We start from the raw sequence: 23825 nt of genomic DNA on the forward strand, positions 1-23825 counted from the left end.
TACATCTGTTTTAAAGACGTTTTAATGTAAGAGTGTAGAACGTGTGTAAAATATTTATGTAAATTATTGACTCTTTGTGTTTGTTATTCAGCCTCCCAACAAGTCAGCAGTTATCATGGAGGTCACAGTGATAACAATTAGGGCCGGTGTCATAACTGTTATTGTTTTTTACTAGGGCTGAACAATTAATCACAATTTTATCAAAATCGCAATATGGCCTACTGCAATTTTCAAATCGCAGGAGGCGCAATATTTGTTAAAGGTGAAATGTGTCAAAATAGCATTTTAAAGTAAATATTGTGGTGCTGCAGAGATGTCCTGGCCTACACATCATATTCTACAGACTTAAGAAAACATCTTTGTTTGGTACAGATCCCCGCAAAAATCACACCATAATAATTTTAATACGATTTTAAATGAAAATTAGAATAATGATGAAAAAATGATCATTCCTTCTAATATCGCAAATCATATCGCAAAATAATCGCAATTAGATATTTTATCAAAATCGTTCAGCCCTATTTTTTACTGCACTAAATAGTAATAGCGGTTATTGTCCCGTCCCACAGCCAAATATTCACTGGTGTTCAGGTGACTGCATCAGCTCAGGGTTTAGAGTCAGTGTCAGGGATGCAAACTCATGGAGAGTGAAAATGGTGACAGATACCAGGGCAGACACAAAACCACTCAGAAATCATTCACTTAAGTGCCCTATTTTGGGATCAAAAAGGTGACTGTCACCTAAAAGTGACTAGTCTGCATCCCTGCAGTGTGGGAACCTGACAGCATCCACCGGTAAAATGCTGCTAAACATCCATCAGGGTCTGTTAGTTTGTCTCTACAGGAAACTGCCAGCATTTAGAGTCTGTTCTGTTCAGCTGATGAAACTGTGAAAATAGAGTTAGAGGAACATCAGCTTCTACTGGAGGCTGATGGATGTTCTAACAATTTTATAAAAACCAGAGCTGAAAGATAGACAAAAAAATCTAATTGTGATTATCTGACAGAATATTGCAATTGCGATTTAAACTGCGATTCATAATCACAAGTTTTGCTTTTGTAGAATTTTTTAGAACTTAAAGAAAAGTGAAATAAACTAGATGTGTGTGTGTAGATTTACTGAGTCTGAAAGGTTTTGATTCCAAAACTCTCTCAAATCCAGTTTGGACCAAACTAACTGCAGACTCTGAGATTTGGAAATTGCAGAAGTTCATATTGGGATTTCTATTTTGTTTTTTTAGATTAATTGTTCAGCTCTAATAATAAACTGATTTGGCATGAAGTTGTCATCAGGGTAACATGACAAAGAAACAATGGATCTTAAATGAGTTCATATTTTGGAGAGCGATTTTAGAGCGACTGTTCTGATCTAAAAATGCGTTTAATGGCAAAGAGGTAAAGGATCTTACATAATGACATTTTTCTAAAGGGATTAAACAGCTGCTGTCCGTCATGTGACCCTGGCTCCACCAGCTGCTGTGACCGGTATGTCACCATCAGGTCGTCTTCTTCTTCTACTCTACAAATCTAAGCTGTTAGTAAAACAGTATTAAAGGCTGGTGGATTTTGGCCTGCAGACAGAGAGTTTCCTGGCCTGGTTACAGCTGGACTCTTCTGCCAGTGTGTTTAACCCCTCGCACCCCGAGTTTCCCCTTAAATTTTAAGTTAGAAATGTATTTTTCATTCTGTAGGAGAACATTTAATCCATATTCTGTATCTGCTCGTTCCAACGCTTCACTGAAGCTCCAGCTGCTGTGAGTGAAATATACAAATCCAAGAAGCCATTATTTTATGGCTGCACCATTACATCAAATGGAAAAACTCTTTTCTACACATTTCCCTGTAATTCAGCCTGACATTTTTGGTGTCTTTGGAAACTTTGGGATCTGGACTAGAACTAAAAATAAAGTTCTGTGGGTTTGAACAAAGCTTCACTGTGAAACATGGGGTTTGTAATGATGAATTCAACAAGCATGAAGAGAATCCGCACACTACGTAACAAGAGGAAAAAAAGTCTTTCTCACTGAGGAATCCAAAATTATATTATATATTGATCCTGGAATCTAAACACCTATGTTTGAGGAGTGTTGGACCTTTAAAGGAATAGTTCACCCCAAAAATGAAAATCCTGTCATCATCTCCTCCCCCTCATGCCAAATGAAACTCAGGTGAAATTTGTTAGTCCATATAACACACAGGGAGGCTGCAGCACAACTTGGTAGCAGCCTTCTCCAAAACAACTGAAGTCAATGGGGACCTGTTCTTTAGAGCTCCAAAACAAAAACAGCCGAACAATCACACTGTGAATAGAAAGACCTATACACCATTATTTGTTGCAAATCAATCAGCTGTAGTTAAGATTTGCACTAAATGATGGTGTAAATATACTGTAGGTCTTTGTGGAACTCTGAAGAACTGGTCCCCACTGACTTCAGTTGTTTTGGAGAAGGCTGCTATGGAGTTGTGCTGCAGCCTCCCTGTGTGTTATATGGACAAACTTCACCTGTGTTTCAACTGGAGATGTTCCAATACCATTTTTTCCTTCCTGATACCGATTCCGATACCTGAACTTGCGTATCGGCCGATACAGAGTACCGATCCGATACCAGTGCGTTAAAAAAAAATATATATATATATATATATATATTATTATTCTTTTTTAACAGCTGTATACTAATAACCCTGTATGGATTTGTGATATGATTGCTATCATTGTTGTATGGCCTGGCTCAGGTTAAACCCTTTGTAAAACATGAACAAATACATACAGAAAATGAATGCCATAGAACTTTATTATCTAGTCATAACTGAAAAAGAACATAAATAAATAAATCTAGGAATAAATAACAATTCCTTTAAAAAACTGTTAAAGTGCAGCCACAATTTAGTAAAGTAAAAGACATTTAAAATTTTAAATAGTACAGTAACAGTATAAATTTAGTATATAGTATAGATTTCCGGGAAAACGGCGGATTTATCCCGGTGAAACTACTTTAAAGTTGATTTTTTTCGGGTGCTTAGAAATTACGTGATAACAGATCGGTGCATAGACTCGCGTACTCGCCGATCCCCGATCCAGCATTTTAGGCTGAATCAGAGGCATTTCCCATACTGGTATCGGAACAACTCTAGTTTCAACTGGCAAGAGGGTTGAGTAGATGATGACAGAATTTTCATTTTTGGGTGAACTATTCCTTTAAATATGTGCAACAGCCTTGTGTATCTAGAGTCTGTAACGATGGAGCGATGGGTGGGAGCGGCAGGGTTTAAGTTGGTGTTGTGTGTAGTGAAGTGTGGTGGTGTGGTGTGGTGTGGTGGTGTGGTGTGATGTGGTGGTGTGGTGTGGTGTGCGTCGGCCGGTGTTGCGAGCGGGAACGTACCTCTGAGGATCCGCTCCTCGTGACAGCGCAGGAAGTCCCAGATTCGAACGGTTCCGTCGTCCGAGCAAGTGGCAAATTTATTATCCGTGGGAGAGAAACTGAAGACAGGCAGGGAGAGGCAGGGGGAGGCGGGGGGGAGAGCAGACAGTCAGCAAGGCAGCAGAGAGCCGGGCGCTCCGCTCAGAGCCGCACACTGTTCACCACACATTTTCACCATTTCACCTGTCGACTAGGCGTTTTAAAGGTCCCATGTTATAGGAGTTCACACTGTCCTCTGCTTATATACTGTATATGTACAGTACTGTGCAAAAGTCTTAGGCATATGTCAAAGAAATCCATAAAGCGAAGATGCTTTCAAAACTAATGAAATGAAAAGTTTCTGAAAATCAAAAATGTACAATAAACACCAGTCTGACACACTAATGCAGAAAACAAATAAACATCTAAGACTTCTAAGAAATGTATATACAAAATCTAGGGTGCCTAAGACTTTTGCACAGTACTGTATATATGATTCAAAAAAGTTTAATGAGTATATTTTCAAAATTTGGCTTTGTATGAGCGGTTAAATGTAAAGTTATTGCATTTTCAAAACTCCAATCAGGGTCCAGTTTGCAGCATTTGAACCGAAAGCCTCGACTCAGCAGGTTTACTTCATTTGAATTAGAAGAGCCGCTGCTGTCGGCCAATCAGGAGCCAGGATTGTGACGACTCAGTTTTCACATTCATTCAGTTTAACTGAACTGATTTTTTTACTAAACTACATTTATCTGCAGAAGATCATGAAGAACTTTACTCTGATCCTGAGACAGAGGAGATTTGGAAACTGAACCATGAAAACTGAATAATATGGGAGCTTTAAAATCCAGAAAGGGCCTCTGAACAGTAGCTGGGCTGGTGAAACAGACCAACTCACAAGCCGCAGTCAAAGATGTGTTTTGTCTGGTGTTGATTTCCCATCCTGCCCGTCAGTAAATAACATTCACTTAAAGGAACGACCAGCTTCACACCCACAGGTCAAACCTCCACCCCGGTGAGAACCGAGCGCGAAAAGCTCTTCAGAAACACAGTAAACCAAACCATCAACCAAACCCAAACCAACGCCGTAACTCTAGACAACAGCTAGGGACAAATCCAAAACCCTGACCAGGTGCTTCATACTAAGGCCACATCCACACGAATACGTTTTCGCTTTAAAACGAAAACAATCTCCGTCAACACGAGCGTTTCAGAAATAATCTCCGTCCATACTAACACACCTGAAAAAGCATATCACATGACCATTCACGTACACTGGGCATGTGCGTGCCGATGTAAACAGGAAGCAGATTGTCGACTCTGCGGTCGGTTAGAAAATACTTAAGAGGAAGAACATCAATGGCGAAAAGCACGACCAGAGATTTCTTTTGTCGAATTAACCACTGGTAGTCAAGGCTGATGTCGTTTGTTTTCTTCCGGAAAAGGGTCACCTGATAGGGGCGTGACGAATCAGGGAAGGACACGTCGTGACTGATAAGAGCCAATCAGGAAGCGAGCGTGGGCGTCTGCCTCATCGTTTTCAAAAAGTCTCTGTTTCCGCCCGTCCGGACTAAAACACAATCCTGGAGTTTTGGAACTAAAACGGGGTCAGCAGCGTTTTCAGAAGTCTCCGTTTTAGGGTCCGAAAACAGGGAAACGGACGCTAGGGGGAAACGTAGTAAAAAGTTATGTGTTTTAAAACAAAAACGTATCAGTGTGGATGTGGCCTGAATCACCGCAGACCAGCTGGGGCCCAAAAGTTCCTAAATGAACCAGGGGACATTTCTCCCATTTCACAGTTCTGGACAAGACAGATTTCTACACCTACAATCAAACACGCCAAACTGTTCTCCACTGCTGCAAAGAGACCAACACTCAAACTTAAAACCTGTCTCAGACCTGCAGACCGGCCTGTTTCAGAGGAAAAACCACCCATCCTCCAACACCTCCTGCCACTTTATACATAACAATTTGAGTCCAGTAATAATGAGGTGAATCCAGGTCAAAGCCGTTGTCCCTTATCGCTCTCCATGATTAAATCCATACTGATCACAAAGGAGGAGACGGACTGAGATAAAGAGAGAGCAGACGAGTTACAGAAGGATTTTTTAAAACTTTGACACAACTGTTATGTGGATTGGTCAAAAGTGGCTGCAGCTCAGTATCAGGAAGATGCTCCTCATGTTTTGTACATTCAGCAATTTGTACATTCTCTCTCTCTGCCTCATCCGGAGCAAACTACGAGGATAACAGAAGAAGAAGAAGCTGAAAGGGGGAACGCCACTCGTTTTAAGACTTCACATGTTCTCCCTGTGTCCCGAGACAGTTAAGGCAGTGTTTGGGAACTTGCAGCTTTCTTTACCTAAAGCTACAAACTAGAGAACTGACCCTTTAATGTGTGATGTGACTGGGATGTAAAATCTGTCTCTGCTCCATAGACAATGAATGGGACTCATTAGCAACACAAGAATATAAACGACTCAGGTGTGACGACTCAGCTCAGCATCTTATGTCTCCACACAAGTCAGAGCCCCATTCACTGTCAATGGAGCGGCTCCTGATTTTACATCCCAGTCACATCACAAATTCAAGGCTTTTCTCTCTCATTTGTAGGTTTAGGAAAGATTGGTGCGAGTTCCCAAACACTGACTGAACTGTCCTGGGGCACAGAAATAATGTCAATTCTTAAAATAGGTGGCACTCCCCTTTAAATTCCAGGTCTAAGCTGGTTAACAGCCAACCTGCCAACTACACAGAGCAGGACTGCAGATGATGGTTGGTTGCCTGCTAGTTTGAACGAACCTACAAGACACACCAAAAAAAATAAAATAAATCTAATATCTGTCTGCCGTCTGGTGTTAATTTGCCTTCAACCAGACTTTCATTTGCAGTTGTCTGTCTGTTTTGGGGCCAGGAGGGAAGGCAGCAGTAAGATTAGAGTCACACACTCCCCCCAAAAACAGGCTGGGAATAAAAAAAACACAAACTAGATGAGGCTACAGGGTTTGGAGAAGCTTTTTCATTCATATTTTAACAGGATTGTATATATAGAATGTTTGAAATATAGGATTAATAGGTTAATATGCTAGATAAAATTGGGATTCTCAACCTGAATCATCGTATGGTGGAAAAACACTGAGATTTACTGATCTAAGATGGAAAAGTTTGTGGGAAACATAAAGTTGTGACAAAAAACAAAAAGAATTAGACAAGGCCACTGAACTAAAGACTGTTCATTCACATTTCAGCAGGATTATATTTACACTATGTATGAAATATAGGAATAATAGACTGTTCTTGGATTAAGCTTGAGAAATTTTGAATTTTGTACTTTGATCATGGGGAAAAATAAATCATATCAGGGTGGGAAAATATTTAAAGATTTCCTGAATTACTTAATTCAGTTTTGCAGCCCATTGAACTTCAATATGACTGTGCTGTGTAACAGGCTGCAACACGCCTGCATTACTGTCGCTGTTGTCGGGTAAAAACTTGGATCTCCAAACTGTCAACTACTTAGGAACTAGGGCTGAACGATTTTGAAAAAATATCTAATTGCGATTATTTTGATTGATATTGCAATTGCGATATGATTTGTGATATTAGAGGGAATGATCATTTTTACATCATTATTCTCATTTTCATTGAAAAACGTATTACAATGATTATGGTGTGATTTTTGCGGGGATCTGTACCAAACAAAGATGTTTTCTTAAGTCTGTAGAATATGATGTGTAGGCCAGGACATCTCTGCAGCACCACAATATTTACTTTAAAATGCTATTTTGACACATTTCACCTTTAACAAATATTGCGCCTCCTGTGATTTGAAAATTGCAGTAGGCCATATTGCGATTTTGATAAAAATTGGATTAATTGCTCAGCCCTATTAGGAACTACGACAAACAGCCTTGTTTTAGCTGACGATACATTTCTGACTTAATCTAATTGGTTTTGAAAAGGTTTGACAAACCCAAGGGAGGCAGCAGTTTCTCAACTCATAGAGGGACATGTCACTGTTGTCACGTAAAAACCTTATGACTCCAACTCGGGTGATTTCCATATGTTCCTCTATATGTTGAGAAGGAATGTCAGGAATCAATGGATAAAGTCAGAAACACTCTGCTGTCAGGCTGAAACCAGGCTGATTTCTTTTAGTTCCTGATGTGAGGTTTTCACCCGACAGTGACCAGATGTTAACATATGCTGAGCTCCATATAACAAAGGTGTGTTGCATCAAAGTCACATAGATGTGCTCAAACACTGATTTTTTTTGTTTGCTCTGAAATGTTTCTCCATCCTTAATAAGTAAGTTATGTGTCAAATTAGTGCTAAAATTGTTCAGTAATCCTGATGATGTTAACCTAATATTTGTTTTCAATCCCCTCCTCCATCTATCCCCCTAAGAGGCTATAAATCCTCTTGCCAGGCCGTCTGTGTAAATAAGAATTTGTTAAGTGACCCACTGGGTAAAAAGGATAAAGTAAAAAATAAAAACTGTTATTAACAGAAAATGCAGAGGTTTACGCCACATAATAAACTACAGTCCATCTGTGAACATAAACACAACAGAGAGACGGTGCAAAGTGCAGCACTGCTGTCTACCTGTTGTGTTCATGTTGTAAATGGCGTAAATTAAAATGAATTGCCGGATATGCAAACCGTCTGAAGTCTGGTGAGACAAAAGTTAATTACATTACTGACACTGAATGAGGAGAAAAACTTACTCGACAGGAAAGGTTTGCTGAGTTTTCTATGGAAACAACCCTGTAGTCTGACTGAAAGGAGTTTTTGGTGGCAGATAATCACATTCCCACAGGCCAATATCCCCCAGACAGTTTTCCTCAGATGATTTCTTCATCTAGACACTATTTCAGAGCGCTCTCCTGCTCAGCCTGCACCTACAACTCACTGCCACTCAGCTTGTGTCAAGACTACTAAACAAGACGAAACAGCTCCACCCGCAGGCCTTTCAGTGTACAGACAGGCGGTGCAGAGACAAATCCAGAACACAAAAAACCACATCACAAAGACCCCAAACCCACCGGAGAGATAGAGAGGCCAAGATAAAAGTCTATTAAAACTCTTCTACCTATCTCTTACCCATCATCTTCCTCACTAGCTTCATTACTGCTGTGATCTAAAACCCCAAAACAGAAAAAAACTTCCACGCTCCTAAAAAAAAGTACAAATCCACTTCTGGTAAACTTGTGAAAAAACAAAATCAACTGAAATAAAAAGCTGTAAACGGCACGTAAAGTATCTCATGGTCAGAAACAAATAAGAAGGTTGGGGGTACTGAAACACTGAGGAGTGAGGTACTGGGTGGTGGTGTGATGTCATTAGCCGTTACTGATCTTTATTCACCATGTCCTCCAAGATGGCCGCCACAAAGAAGGCAGCGATCAAACACAAAGGCAACTTTTTTTTTTTGGGCAAGCCCCCCCCCGTGTCCCAGGAGAAGCAAGAGTGAAAACAGGAAGGGGGGGGGAGGGGAGAGGGGGGAGGGGGGTGCTGTGAAGGAGACTCTACTGTGAAGGAGACTCTACTGTGTGTAATAGAGCTGAAACGTTGATGTTCCCTTATTTTCAGTGGCAACTGATTCTGAAAGTAAATTTCCCAAAAACATTTCAGATATTCCCAAATAGTGAATTTTAAGCTTTGAACTGAACTAAGCAGCTACGACTTCTACAACAAGGAAAAGCTTATAAAAGATTCAGAAAACATCTTTTAAAAAAAGGGCAACGGCACCAAACTGTGTATGTAATGTTTTTAAAGAAAAGAATGAAACTATTATCCCATACAGCACTGTGAGTTATGTCAGATTCCCTTTCCCTCATTTCATCCACAGTGACGCTAAATAACAGAAGAATACAAGAGTGAACACTGATCTGAAATGAAGTTCATCATGTCTGACAGCAAAGAAAAAGAATGAGTGACGGGTGCACAGGACAAAAAAACAAAAAGGTAGATACTAAGAAAGCAAAATAATCCTGCACACTGTCTGCAGCATGTTATGTTTTGTTTTACATACATGGGCCAGGCGTGACGTCAAACAGACCGGGTCTAACACCATGGAGTTCCTAGATGAAGCCTGATGAAGGTCTTATGACCAAAATGAAGTATTCCATAAAGTATTACGCAAGTCTAGACAGTAGAGCTGCAATGATTACTCGATTAGTTGTCAACTATTAAATTAATCGCCAACTATTTGGATAATCGATTAATCGGTTTGAGTAATTTTTTAAGAAAAATAAGTCAAAATTCTCTGATTCCAGCTTCTTAAATGTGAATATTTTCTGGTTTCTTTCCTCCTCTATGACAGTAAACTGAATATCTTTGGGTTGTGGACAAAACAAGACATTTGAGGACGTCATCTTGGGCTTTGGGAAACACTGATCCACATTTTTCACCATTTTCTCACATTTTATAGACCAAACAACTAATCGATTAATTGAGAAAATAATCGACAGATTAATCGACAATGAAAATAATCGTTAGTTGCAGCCCTACTAGACAGTGTGCAGGACTATATTGCTCTCTCAGTGTCATGCGACAGTGAAATCATGCTGGAGCACCTGATCACAGAGACAGGTTACTGGCTGACTAACGTTGCTTCGCTCTGGTCTGGCTACCAACTGTGCGCAACTTTGGAGCGGTTAACGTTTCCATGGTAACAGCAACCTCTCTGATTGGTGGGAACTCTCTAAAGCTTGTGGGTAGTGTATGATTTCACCAAGAATTCAGTCAAAGTCGAAATCGGATCGAAGGAACATTTTTAGCCGTTTCACATTCTGATATCTCATGTTAAGTCTTCCTGACACTTTAAAACGTTACGGCTGACAGTCAAATCCCCGATGGGAAAAAAATGAGGGGAAGTTAACTTGTGGACCCGACGTTTCAGCTCTACTACTGAGATGTGGAAGTGTCGTGTCAGCCGGCCAGCTGCTCTTCTCCAAGAGACGCGTTTGGCACGGCTTCAGCAGAAAATAAAAACTTTATTCAAAAAGCTATGGCTGATTTGTGGGTGTCTGGGAGCAACAAAAAGCAGGAAATCAAACCAACAGTGTGACTGTGTGGCCGTGTGACACGCCTCCTACTGACATGTGTGTGAAGCACAAACTCCCTGAGGAGCCATTTCCATACTGCAGTGATGTCACTTTATTGTCTTTATTAGGGAAACCCTCTGCTCCAGTTTATTGGTCCGTACTAAAAATTCTTGACTCAACTTTATTGGTAAAAAGTGAAACCCTGGGCTTTTATTGGTTATTATTACAACCCTCCACTCAACTTTATTGGTCAAGCTGCATCCCATTGGGCCTACCCAGTGTTTCTTTAACGTAAAGAATATAGATCACTTTATTCAACAAGACCGTGCAAAATCAACCTTTTCTGTACATAGGAATTATGTAGAGCAAAAAAAAATCAAGAGACAACAGCTCAGCCACAGGAAATGATAGAAATAATAGGAGGAATATCAACAACAGATCAATGCAGTGTTGCGACAGCACACACTTACATCTGTCATTTATCAACGACAAGAACATGGGGCGACACGGGGGCGGGGGGGAGGTGGAACAGCGCCCCCCTGTGGCTAGACCCCGGTACTGCAGGACGGGCAGTGGTGATAGTAACAACAGACTTGGGTTAACTACAGAAAGTGGTAGATTGGGTATAAACCTGGCTTCTCTAATGGCCTCCTTGTGAGCCTGGAACATCTTGACGTTGTTCATGTTGGACTGCCAGTACTTCACGTAGCCGCCGTGGTCGGCCGTCAGCATCCACATGTCGTTGTGAGACCAAGTCATGGCCCGGACCGGGCTGTCGTGGGCCTGCAGGGAGGGGGAGGGGGAGGGGGAGGGGGGGAGCAGATAAGGTAGTATATTAGTACTGCAAATATTAATACACAAAGTATTACAATAGTATCACAGAATGGCTTTCAAAATGAACAAAATGTGGTTTGTTAAAGTGAGATATGAAGGCAAACTGGATGGTGGTGCTGTGGAGCTCAATGGGGAACACTGCCAGGGTTAAGGGTTCAATTCCCTAAAGCAAGGCACTAACACCGCCAGGGTTAAGGGTTCAATTCCCTAAAGCAAGGCCCTAATGCTGCCAGGGTTAAGGGTTCAATTCCCCCTTCTCCCCCATGTTTCAGCTGTACTGCCTCACATTACTGTTAAGACATTTTTGGTAAAAGCATCCAGCAGATGGCAGATATGTGAATGTAAATTTATTTATGGATTAGTGTTTACTGTGAAGAGAGATGTTAGTGTTAGATATTAGTTAGGGATGTTAGTGGCAGTGTGTGGTTTGGGAAGTGAGGTATGAAACCAGACTGCAGAGATTATTAACTATGAAATGCTTTATAAGAAGGAGTGCAGATGATGTCAGGTTGGCTACAGAGTTCCTACACTTTTTGCAACTTCAATATTCCCGACTTTTTCCCCAGACTGGCTTTGAAAACTTTGGTCAGCGTTCAGTACGATGTCTGCTGATAGCGGCCGGACAATTGGACTGCCAACGAGACCAGTGGCTCTCAACCTTTTTCATATCAAGGACCCCTAATTTAGTCCACATCAGAGCCGCAGACCCCCATTTGATGAGATTTTGTCTCTCGGACACAAATCTTTATTGTTAGATATGATTTTGTGCAGAACTCCATGACTGTCTGTATTGTATGTAGAGAGATAACAGAGAAACTTTGATCAAAACAGTTATTCTTCTACATTCTCTAATTGTGTTAACTTCTTGTAAATGAAATAATGCTGAAGTTTAACAATTAATCAATTTGCTGGGGACCCCACGTTTCAGCTCATGACTGCTTCACACGCTGTGGATGCAGAGCGGTGAACAGTTCAACCAAACACTCATTTTCCCTTTTCGGGTCATTTCATTTGATTATCAGAGGAGGCTGAGAAGCTGAAAACTATACAGTGTTTCACAAGAAAAAAGCAAATATTAGAGACAAATCTGAAAAATGCTAGCAGAAATATGCTTTTTTTTCTTATTCCATAAATAATCTCCCGACCCCCTGGGAGGTCCCGACCCCCAGTTTGAGAACCACTGAACTCTATGACGATATGACAATATGTGGAATATAGCAGTATCGGTACACCAAATATCTTTTCCACAGTTTTTCAGCCTTTAGTGCGGCTTCCCAAAGTTTCCAACACCTGAAAATGATCCGGTTCATTTCCATGACCAAGTGTGTACTGATGAATTGATGTTCACCTGTAAAATGGTCTCAAAGTTGAACGTGAGTCCGTTCCACAGGGTGAACTCGCCGCTGGAGGCGCCGGTGACCAGGCGGCGGCCCTCAGGAGTCCACTGGAGGGAGGAGGGGGGGGGGATGAGTGGGGAAGGAAGGAGTGGATGATGGGGGAGAAATGAGAGAGGAAATAGAGAAAATCAATTAATCTCCATCCACAGCAAGCATACAACACACAGTGCAAATTCTGAGCGGTTGTAGGAATGAGCTTCAATCAAGGCGTAACAAGCAGACTCTCAATCAATACCTAGCATTTATTTCTGGTGCTACATAGTAATATATTTAAATATTCTGCATAAATATTCTGTGGGCAAAGCAGGGACGAACACCACAGCGCTGCCGTTCTGACCCTCGCACTCTGTTCCAACAAAAACAAGTTCCAAGTTCAAGTTTATTTAAACGGCGCTTTAAAAAACAAAACACATTTGTACTTAAGTGCTGTAGAGAAATTGGTTATTGGGTAAAATATGTTCATCACAAGTTATAATCATCTGAACCCAGACTACTGTCACTGTGGGCCGGCCAGATAGATAGATAGATAGATAGATAGATAGATAGATAGATGGGCAGATAGATAGATAGATAGATGGATAGATAGATAGTAAGAGTGATGGTTGTAATACTATAAAGGTATACAGTATAGTACAATGTGTGTGCAGTAGTGATGCTAATAACAATATTACATTATATACAGTAATATGTAAGTAAAAACAATAACAATCATAGTAATAATTGAACTATTATGAACAACAATTATTATTATACCTAATAATAAAACAATAATAAAAGTACTTGAGACTAATCAGATGGCCAGAAAACACAGTACAACAATTATTCCAAATAGCTGTTCTACAAATAAATGTGCTTTATTTTAGTGCTTAAATTAAATTGTGCGTGTCATTGAATGATACAATTAAAAAAATAAAGCAAAATCATTATAGTCCAGCTTTATCATCAATAACATACCCCGATTTTAATATACCCAGATTGAGTACTATGTAATATTAGTCATTCATACAAGGTCTTTGTGTAATTAAGGTCCATTTTAAATCACTTCTTATAACCCATTTATTTAACAGACATTATTATTTTTATTATCTTATATTCCTATGGACTGCTGCACTACTTGTCTGCACTTTGTCTTTTTCCCTCTTTTTTCTTTTTATCTTTTTATTGTTTTTAACTTCCTTCTTGTTTTATTTCCTTTTGTAAAGCACTTAGTAACTCTTGTTTTGTAAAGTTTTTTGGTACTGTTGTGTTTTTTTTAAGGTTCTTTCAAAAAATAAATACATTTAAAAAACATCTTCCGGTATGCCAGGGGGTATTTCCGGTGTGTCCGGGAGGAAAAGACCCCGCCTCCCAGTCTGGAGCTGGATCACTCCGCAGACACGAGGAACCGGAGCAGTAGCACGCCTTTTTCCCCCCCCCACACGTGTTGTTTTGTTTTTCCGAGCTTGTTTGTTTTTCTATTCATTTGTTTTCTTTTTAAACACAAAATGTCGAGCGCGCTGCTGGAGGCTGCGGCGGAGGCGGAGGTGGACGTGGAGCTGGACGAGTCCAAGCTCAGCTCCTACTGGGACGAGGACGACGACGACGACGAGGAGGACGAGGACGAGAGCTTTGTGACCGACACGGATCCGTTTCACGAGTAAGTTTATAACGAAATTCCTTTTGGTTTGCATCCTGAACGACTCCGCGGTCCGTCGCTTTTGTTTCACCGACCGCCTCTCCGCCCCCGACCAGACCAACCCCCCTCCCCCCCGTCCGGTAAACGGGCGCGTGCATGTTGTTTTCTGGACCGTCGGACTGTATTTTGTTGGCGTTTGATTAACAAGCGTGATATCTTCGTTTTTATTTATCTCAATAGTTCCGAAATGGCGCATAGCCCCCATGCCCCGCCCCTCCACACACACACACACACACACACACTCTCGCCAACCTGATTCAGACCAGCTAGCCGCTGGCTTTGCTGTGTGTGTGTGTGTGTTTGGGGGGATTATAACTAAAACTAGAGATTTTAGATTTTATTTCGTAGTTGTTACATTTATTAAGAAGCTCCACCTTGCTTCCAAGATTTTACTTACACTTTGTTATATAATTACAGTACTGTGCAAAATTACAAACACTGCTCCCAGTAGACCACACACAGCAAGTCTGAACAAATTCACTCGTGCAATATCAATGTATATCAAACTGTGCAATGTCAATATTTCCTATGTGCAATAATGTGAATTCAACAGTTTACTGTAACTGTTAATTGTTTACTGTTTATTTATTTATTATATCTTGCTTTTTACTGATGCCTTTTTACTTGCTTTTGTACTATCCCCTTTGCTGCTATAACACTGTAAATTTCCCTGTTGTGGGATTAATAAATAAATTAATAAATTATCTTATTTTATCTTAAATTCTCAGGCATATAGACACAAAAATCTATAAAGTGAAGATGATTTCAAAAATAATTAAATCAAAAGTTTCTAAACATAAAAATTTACCATAGCGAGCAGTCACACTAATACAGATGGACATACATAATGACACACTAATACAGAAAACAAACATCTAAGACAAAGTTGATTAAAAAATCTAGTCTCTGCCTAAGACTTTTGTACAGTACTGTATATGCAGAAGAAAAATTTATTGGTTTTTCTGCTTTGTAATTCAATCACATAGACTTTTTGTTCACGTCTTTGTTTTTCTCATGTGCCTAAACATGTTGTTTTTAAATTGGACAGATATAATCCAGTCCAGCCCTCGGGTCAATGAACTGATCTTAACATCGCTTGCCTCCATTTCCACAGCCCGGAGGAAGAGGAAGACACCTTCAGCCTGTCCGGCTCCAGCAGCGCCACCATCACCCAGCGAGCCGAAGCCCGGCCTGCAGCTCGGCCCGCAGCTCAGCCTTCACCCCCCGCTGCAAGGTGTGTGTGTGTGCATGCACAATACGAGTCGATACACAATACGGGGTTCAGGATTCAACACAGCCAGGACCCGACGTGATCAATAAAAGTTCAGTGACAGCAAAGTCTGACTGTGCAGAATTCTGTTTATTTCTGAGACTCAAATCTTTCTAGCGATGCCATTGGCTGCTAGAACAAGTGACAATAATATAATTTGGATGGAGAGCTTGTGAAACTGTGATGGTCAAGAGTCTCACTAGTGATTACTACAGCAGAATAACATGGAGCTGATATCACCATTCATGTTCCTGACAGCAGAATAACATGGAGCTGATATCACCATTCATGTTCCTGACACAACATGCGGGTTGTCACTTTTTATATTGAATTCTGATATATTGTCACCATCACTATATTATATTCATAAGCTCTTACGTAGTCAGAATTTGATCATCCAGTTCTCACTAAGTATGTGTTCAATCTTCAATCTCTCTCATCTCCACAGTGAGGCCGAGCGAGGAGACGACGGAGGAGACGACGGAGGAGATGACGGAGGAGACGACCGAGGAGATGACGGAGGAGACGACGGAGGAGACGATGGAGATGATGGAGGAGACGCGGATTTTGTGCCACCCGCACAAGTCAGGCGAGCATTGCGCTACGCTACCTCAACTCCTGTGAAACGCTCGTCACCGGTGGTTTCTTCGACGCCAAAAAAGAGACCGTCCTCTGCGACGAGGTCACCCGCCGCCACGCCGGGAAAATCCCCCAGGTCCATGAGGGGTGGGCACAGAGGACGCGGCTCTGCCAGCAAACGGCCCAGGTGGGTCGCTTCTGGGTGCGATGAGCAGGAGAGGTGGCACAATGCAGACGAGCCGGACGTGAAACCGCCTCTGCCAAAGTTCCAGCCTGCGCATCCGCCGGGGCCGAGGATCGACAAGACCGTGAACTGGTCGCCGCTGAGCTTATTCAAGCTGTTCTTCAGCTCCTCCGTCATTCACACCATCATCAAAAACACCAACCAACAAGCTGCCAAAAGAAAAAAATCAGGGCTGCAGTACAGGTGGTCTCCCCTCACGGTTCAGGAATTTTCCACCTTTCTGTCCATAATAATCTTCTCTGGGCTGGTCCACGTGCATGCGAGGTCAGACATGTGGAGGAAGGCGTGGCCGTATAATTTCTCATTTCCACGCAACTGCATAACCAGGGACAGATTTGAAGCCATTTTTTGGTCCCTTCATCTAGCCGACGTCAAAGAGGATGCCGAAAATCAGGAGAAGAAGGGAACACCGGAGTACGACCGGCTCTTCAAAATAAAACCCCTCTACAACCAGATTGTAAATGCATGCAAATCTCTTTTCCAGCCCAACAGGGAGATAAGCATTGACGAGAGGATGGTGGCAAGCAAGGCCAGAATTGGTTTCAGGCAATTTATGAAGGACAAGCCAACTAAGTATGGATACAAACTGTTTGTCTTGGCTGATTCACAAACAGGATATACCTGGAATTTCTTTGTGTATCAAGGAAAAAATGGTCCTATTAAGGAGGAGGGCCTTAGCTACAGCGCAGTGATGGACCTAATGGATTTTTCTCTTCTGGGCAAGGGCTACCACCTTTATGTGGACAATTTCTATACAAGCCCAGCACTCTTTACAAAACTTGCCACCAATAGCATAGCTTCCTGTGGGACCATCCGACAGTGGAACCTTGACTTTCCAAAGACGACACAAAACGACTTGCCAAAGAAGGCGGAGAAGGGGGATCTGAGGTGGCTGCGCAAGGACAACCTCCTGTTCATCAAGTGGAAAGACAACAAGGAGGTGGCCATGTGCAGCACCTTCCACAAAGCCTACAGCGGAAACTTCATCCACAGGAGAGTGAAAGAGGCCGGAGAGTGGAACGTTAAAGAGGTTCCCGTCCCCGATGCGATCAGGGACTACAACAAACACATGGGAGGGGTGGACCTGTCCGACGCCCTCATCCAGTACTACTCCGTTCTCGGGAAGACGATGCGATGGTACAAGACTTTCTTTTATCATTTTGTCGACATCGCCGTCGTAAACTCGTACATCCTCTTCAAACAGCTGGCCATCGGGAAAGGACAGACTCCCATCACGCCTAAGAAGTTTAGAGAGGTCCTGATGAAGGAAATGGGGATGGAGGCCAGAGCTGCAGTCCAAGCCCCCCGCCGCTCCCTCACCAACATCTGCCTGCCCATGTATTATGGGCAAACCGCCACCGACCAGCGGAAGACCTGCGTTGTCTGCAAGGACAACGGGAACAAAAAGGTGAAGACGCCGGTTTACTGCAGCAAGTGCAATGCTGCCCTGTGCTTCACCTCAACCAGGAACTGCTTCTCAGAGTACCATCTCAAGAAGTAAAGACGAGGATCAAACCGCAAAACCACCTACGGCTGACGATATCGCTGAAATCAACGTCACGATAATCTATTACCTCAAATTGATGTTCATCGCATTGGACTGCATGTTGATGTTAGGTGTGATCTCAAACAAAACCATTTAATACCTCATTTTTAGACTTTTTAAACGAAATTAGCTTATCATCAATTTAGACAGCAGAGTTGTGTGTCACGATATCCCAAATCATCACCATATGATTCCACCCGATGATGACAAACGGTTATATTGAATCATCGCCCGGCGCTACTCTCACCGATCCATTTTTTCATACCTCAGGGACATTCTGGTTATTAACTTGCTGTTTTTTTTCTGTATTTTTTTTTTACTTGAAGCGGACCTCATCACAGCTACAAACTGACAGGCTTGAGACTCTTGTATACCTCAGTAAAATCTGCTACTTTACTACTGATATTATATTACTAGTATTATTACTAACCTTTCACTATTATGCTCATTATTCTTTTTGTTAGGGTTATTTTGTTGTTGTACTGTTTTTTACTGTTGTACATTTTTATATTGTGTAGGTAGATTCTGTAGTAGATTCTGTAGTGTAGATTATTTGTTACCTTTTTTTTATATTCAAACTGGATCAAAATGTACTTCAAATAAATGTATATCAAATAAAACTACTCCATTTGGAGACAAAATGCAATGCAATTAAGTTTTTTTATTGATTTCATTCTGTGCATAAAAGGTGGAACCAGGTGATGCATAGGATCAATGTCACAGCCAAAGGTTGTATTGTGTGCACATAGCCTCTGTAGTGGAAATGAGTTTTATTTTGCCGTCAGATTCCCTGCCAAGAGGTTAAAAAAGAAAAGAAAAAAAGAAAAAAACCACATTTGGCACATTTTGGGTAACCAAGTGGCCAAAATGGAGAGGCCTATCCTCACTAAAACCTTTGTAGAATTTATAATAATAATCTTTATTGATATAGAACTTTTCAAAACAAAGTTAGAAAGTGCTTCACAATTAAGAGAGAAAAAAGAAAAAAGGACAAATCAAAAGATCAGAGGTTGAAGTAATGAAAAAAAGTTAATAGTTGCTTAATATTAATAATAAAACAATAAGCAAAAGGTAAGGTAAATGGAGTCATAGGGAGAACAACAAATGGAGTAAAATAACAGGCAAAGCAGCAGGGTTGAAAAATGAATAAAAGTCAAAGGTTATAAAATGGCTTTGCCATAAAAGTATGTAGAGATTTAGAAGATGATTTATTTATGTTATTTGTTTTATTTTGATCTACTTTGGCACAGTTGTAGGCAAGGAGTTGCTGAATGGATTCAGTAGCATCACTGTCCAAAGGATCACTGCTATCATGGTGTTTTTCATGGTCTAATTTAGGTGAAGTTTTAGGAAAATGTAAAATAAAAATGTGAAATTCTCCCTTTAGTTTACATCAATTTACTCTGCATTAGTAACAGTCACAAGGTTATTGACACTGCGTATAGATTTTCTAAGTTTTGTCTATCCATAGAGGCCAAGATCTTGTATATAGACCTGATAGTAGTGGAGCTATTCTGGATTTCTTTTGGACGTCTGTCCAGGCGAGCCAACCCTCCCAGCTCCCAGTTTCCACTGCTGCACTCGTTCTGAGTCAGTCAGGAGAAGAACATCGGCCTGAAAGGTAAAATGTAAACGTATGGAGGAACTTACCCGGATGACGAAGACAGGACACTTGACTTTGTTGGTGGAGGTTCGGACAAACTTTGTGGTGACGGCGTTCATGGGATTACTCAACATGCCAATAGGTGGAACAAGCTGCAGCGACAGAGAGGCAGACATGAGATTTAAATCAGCCAGTGGTTTCCAAAATACACAAGACACTTTGATTCTTTCAATGGCAAAATACGACAAATGGTTAGCTGCCATAAGGCCTGGTGGACTGGGAAATGTTACCAGCCACAGCCAAACATTTAGTAGTATTTGGCTGGTGGCAGGTCATAATCTTCCTTCCTGTTGTCAACGTTTTAGGAGAAGTTTATACCAAGTTGCAGCTTTTGTTTAACACAGGCAAAGAGTTTTACCAGCCACTGACAAAAGCGTCATGTCAGAATCAGGGGTATTCAACCATATCCCACAGGCGCTGAGTGTATACAGGTTTTCATTCCATCCACAGGCTGCACCAGGTGATTTCACTGATTAGTTGCTCCTATCTGGTTGAAGGTGTGCTAATCAGTGAAATCACCAGGTGTAGTCTTTGGTTGGAATGAAAACCTGCATACACTCTGCCCTCCATGGCACATGGTTGAATACTGACCTAGATGATGAGGTAATGGGTGGACTGGATTCCCCAAAATCACCTTGTGACTAAGTTCATCTTTGTTCTACTGCCAGTGAACGGAGCCAGGAGAACTTAAGTCTAAAGATGCATTTGGGAAACCCAGCACAGAAATGATGAGGAGAAAAAAAAGTGACTGAGTGCTCTTATTTGTTTCTCAGCCAAATCAACGCTGTACTTACGTCGTTGTAACATCCTGCATCAGGCTGGATGGCGCGAAAATCTCGATGGTCTCGCTGCCACAACCGATTCTGCAGATGAGAGAGCATGTGACAGGATAAAGCGTTAAAACGTCAGTGCAACGATTCAAACCTGCTGCCACTGCGCTGACACAGTGAAGGAATGGTAAACTAAAGATCAAAAAGAGAACGAAAGTACTCATCAGTAGGGTTGGGGTTTTAGAATCCCTCATCTCCCTCCCGCATTTTACATAATTTGTTGAAAAGGGACAAAGAAAATGTCAAACACAGCGCTTTTATCTTTTAAACACATGCACATTTACGTGACGCTGCGTTGGTAAGAGCTTTTTCTTCACACTTGTGCCCCTCCTGTAGTCGACAGGACCGAGCCACAGATATTGCATTTCACCATAATCTCATTTAGCTTTCATACGTGTGCCCACGCTTTTGACCGCTTGGGTCGATCCGACATGATGACAAACGCACTAACGCACTAATTACGGTAATCGACGACGGCGCGCTCCAGAGACTTCCACCGTACTTCCACTTGTACGTTACTACAAACTACAGTTACATTATATAACAGGCACCAGGAGTTTACCGGTATCCACCGTTGTTTTTTCCTTTTTTTTTTGTCCCCGGCCTGTATTTGGGGCCGGCCTTTATTTGTTCGTGTCGACCACGGCCCCGGACATTATCGGAGACCCGGCTTTTAATTGACTACCGGCCACTATTAGAGGAAATACGGTATGTTGTTTTATTTTGAAGGTAAACCCATACTTCTGTCTTATTCTGTCTTTCTCTGTCTGGCTTGACTCGCTCTGCTACTGTGAAGCGACTCGACAAATGTATTTACTGAACAGACCGTCTTGTAGGGAATTTGGTCGTGAGAGAGGCACAGTGTCGGTTTTAGTAAATTTTCGGTACAGCGCACAGAGTGCTGCTCCACTGGCCCACAGTAGAAGACTGTGATTGAACTGGGCAACAAAAGAAATTAAAACTGGACCTAGTAGCAAAAAGTCAAATTTTAACTGGGTTTGTCAGTTGATAAACAAAACAACTATCATGAGGAAAGCAAACCACAACATAGTAACAGCAAAATCATCGCTCTACATGCTATTTCACCCCGATTACGGTGGCGTGCAGGTTGCTTTACCCATGATCCTTGCACGGGGCCAACAGAAGAAAACTGGTTGTACTGAGGAGAGCTGAACCAGTTAATTGCTTAAGAGAGAGTTTGGTGTTTTAGAGCTGCAGGTAATCCTTGGTCCATGAATCAAAAGCTTTCATCAGCCTCAAACTCTGTAAATCCTGCACACAAAACAATTTATGACAAGAAAAACTTCTGATATGAATCGCAGTTTAAATCGCAATTGCAATATTCCATCAAATAAATGCAATCCGATTTTTTTCTCATTATCTTTCAGCTCTAGTACTGGGAATCTTCCAGCGTCCAACAGTAGAAACCTGGCTGTGCTGGTCCCAGTGTGAACGTGTATATCAGTGTGAATGTGGCTGAGTAAAGGTCAAAGCGGCGTACCTCCAGGTATCTGATGACGGACGGGTTGTAGTCGATGGTCTTGCGGTTGACGGCCTTCCTCATGCGCTTGCCGTCGAAGGTGAGCTGCTGCATGGCCTGCTGCTGGGCGAAGTCGGGCCGCTTGTAGAAGACCTGCCGCGGCGCCTGGTGCTGGAACCGCGGCATGTGGAAGAACCGCGGCGGCGAGCCGATGTCCGTCGCCATGGTGACCGGCTAAACCTGCAGGAAGGAGGAGAGACACATTAGAGTCATTAGTGGGGCTCATCCAGTCTGAATAGGTTCTTCTGTGTAGCTTCGACTGCTTTGTAATGAGCAAATATAAAAGAACTCATTCAATACAAATACCTGAACAATACACATACAAGAAATACAAATAATGACAAAAAACAGATCACAAAAGGGGAAAAATACAAATCCCTGGTAAAGGTACACTTAAAAAACACAATAAACTAAAGTAAATGGTGTTGTAAACAGCAGCTGTCTCTCTGTTGGTCTGATGCAGCGTCTTCCAGCCTGAGCGTACAAAACAAGAAGTCAACCCACCGCTCTGTGTGAAACCTTTGCTGTTTTGGAGTTACAGAGGATCTTAGGACGCGAGATGGAAGATACGACTGAAGGAAATCACTTGAAAGTGAAATATTACCGATTCCTGAGGCTGAAAGTTTCCCCTCAGAGGGAAAAGGTGTTTCAAATTTACAAGTTAAGTCTGTGAGCATCTTTCATTTTAATCAAACCAAGCAAATCCTCACCAGTAGCACTTCTTTCCTTATATGGAACATTTTGTAAAAAGGGAGAAAGCAATATTGTAGAAAAAGCTGTGTTCACATTAATATCAATATTGACAATATTGAGGGGGGGGAACATGGAAAAACTTGCAATATCAATATCATGCAGCCCTAGTACTAACCCATTTATTTCCTTTTACACAAATATAAGAGAACATGATAATCATTACATAATTGTTGAGCTTTTCTACTCAGTGCAAACCAACCAGGAAAGAAGTGTTCTGATTATTTTTGAATAATTAAAATGCACTGAAAGGCCAATATTAACTGAATGCATTAAATATACATGAGCATGTATTCCCTTAGACTCATAGCAGTCAACAAGTGCTTGCATCAAGTCTGCAGCAGTTGTGCACAAAAGAACAGAAGTGCCTCCTTCTGTGCATTAAGCATGACAGTTTAGGAGTCTGATGTTAGAAATACATCTCTACAGTATCAGCCACAAGTGCTGCAACTGAAACACACAGTTTAGCATGTAAGGTCATTTATCTCCATCATTCATTTTGAGGAAACTTCCTAATGCTGCATAGAATCATTATGATACTTTACAAGTAGGGGTGTGCTTCAAAAATAGAGAAAATCGCATTTTTCTCTGCAATATATCATATTGTACATTTTGAATGCATTCAAACATTTCTAGACCAAATCTATTCCCTCTAGAAAATTTCCTGAGTCAAGACATTTTTGTGTAAAATCAATCATGTTTTAAAGCACGTTTACTGAACAAAGCCCTGTGGACACAGAATCTGCAGTTTTGTGCCTCCTGAGAAAACAAACTTTCTATTTTAACCTCATCTGACAGCACAAAGTCACTATAATTTGCTGAAAATCTTTGCAAAACTGGAATTACATTATTATAAAATACCAAAGTGAGGCTTATGTATCACATCATGAGCTCCACAGCTACAAACAGGAGGAGGCAGAGACACACCACTGTTAATCACAACAGAAGGTAAAACAACAGAAGGTAAAACAGCTCAAAAAAGACAAAGAAATGTCAAAAGTTATGTAGGGCTGCACTATAATTCATGTACAGGCATTTATCACATTCAGC

The 23825-nt window shown here is 41.4% G+C and overlaps 2 protein-coding genes across 2 annotated transcripts in view; one reads left to right on the top strand and one right to left on the bottom strand.

The window, feature by feature from the left end:
- The window catches only part of wdr33 (WD repeat domain 33), a 47892-nt gene that overhangs the window by 16988 nt on the left and 7079 nt on the right, over positions 1 to 23825 (bottom strand). The window contains exons 2-7 of the mRNA XM_071523099.1: positions 21987 to 22205; positions 20450 to 20518; positions 19643 to 19747; positions 12630 to 12725; positions 11079 to 11230; positions 3381 to 3478 (exon numbers count right to left, since the gene is read on the bottom strand). Coding sequence (XP_071379200.1) covers positions 3381 to 3478; positions 11079 to 11230; positions 12630 to 12725; positions 19643 to 19747; positions 20450 to 20518; positions 21987 to 22190 — 724 coding nt within the window. The 5' untranslated portion in view covers positions 22191 to 22205. The remainder of the gene's footprint in view (positions 1 to 3380; positions 3479 to 11078; positions 11231 to 12629; positions 12726 to 19642; positions 19748 to 20449; positions 20519 to 21986; positions 22206 to 23825) is intronic.
- LOC139647237 (piggyBac transposable element-derived protein 4-like) lies at positions 14156 to 18643 on the top strand. Its single transcript, XM_071523103.1, has 3 exons — positions 14156 to 14314; positions 15468 to 15587; positions 16072 to 18643. Exons 1-3 carry the CDS (start codon positions 14163 to 14165, stop codon positions 17945 to 17947), a joined length of 2148 nt encoding a protein of 715 aa, XP_071379204.1. The 5' UTR covers positions 14156 to 14162; the 3' UTR covers positions 17948 to 18643.

Source organism: Centroberyx affinis, unplaced genomic scaffold, assembly GCF_046629955.1.
Source record: "Centroberyx affinis isolate AG114_WGS23_722 - 3 ecotype Tasmania unplaced genomic scaffold, CSIRO-AGI_Caff_v1 ptg001064l_1, whole genome shotgun sequence".
Classification (NCBI taxonomy): domain Eukaryota; kingdom Metazoa; phylum Chordata; class Actinopteri; order Beryciformes; family Berycidae; genus Centroberyx; species Centroberyx affinis.

Coding starts and splice junctions, on each gene's coding strand:
- LOC139647237 (XM_071523103.1), top strand. CDS start 14,163: ATGTCGAGCGCGCTGCTGGAGGCTGCGGCGGAGGCGGAGGTGGACGTG. Junction 14,315..15,467: donor GACACGGATCCGTTTCACGA/GTAAGTTTATAA, acceptor CCATTTCCACAG/CCCGGAGGAAGAGGAAGACA. Junction 15,588..16,071: donor CCTTCACCCCCCGCTGCAAG/GTGTGTGTGTGT, acceptor TCATCTCCACAG/TGAGGCCGAGCGAGGAGACG.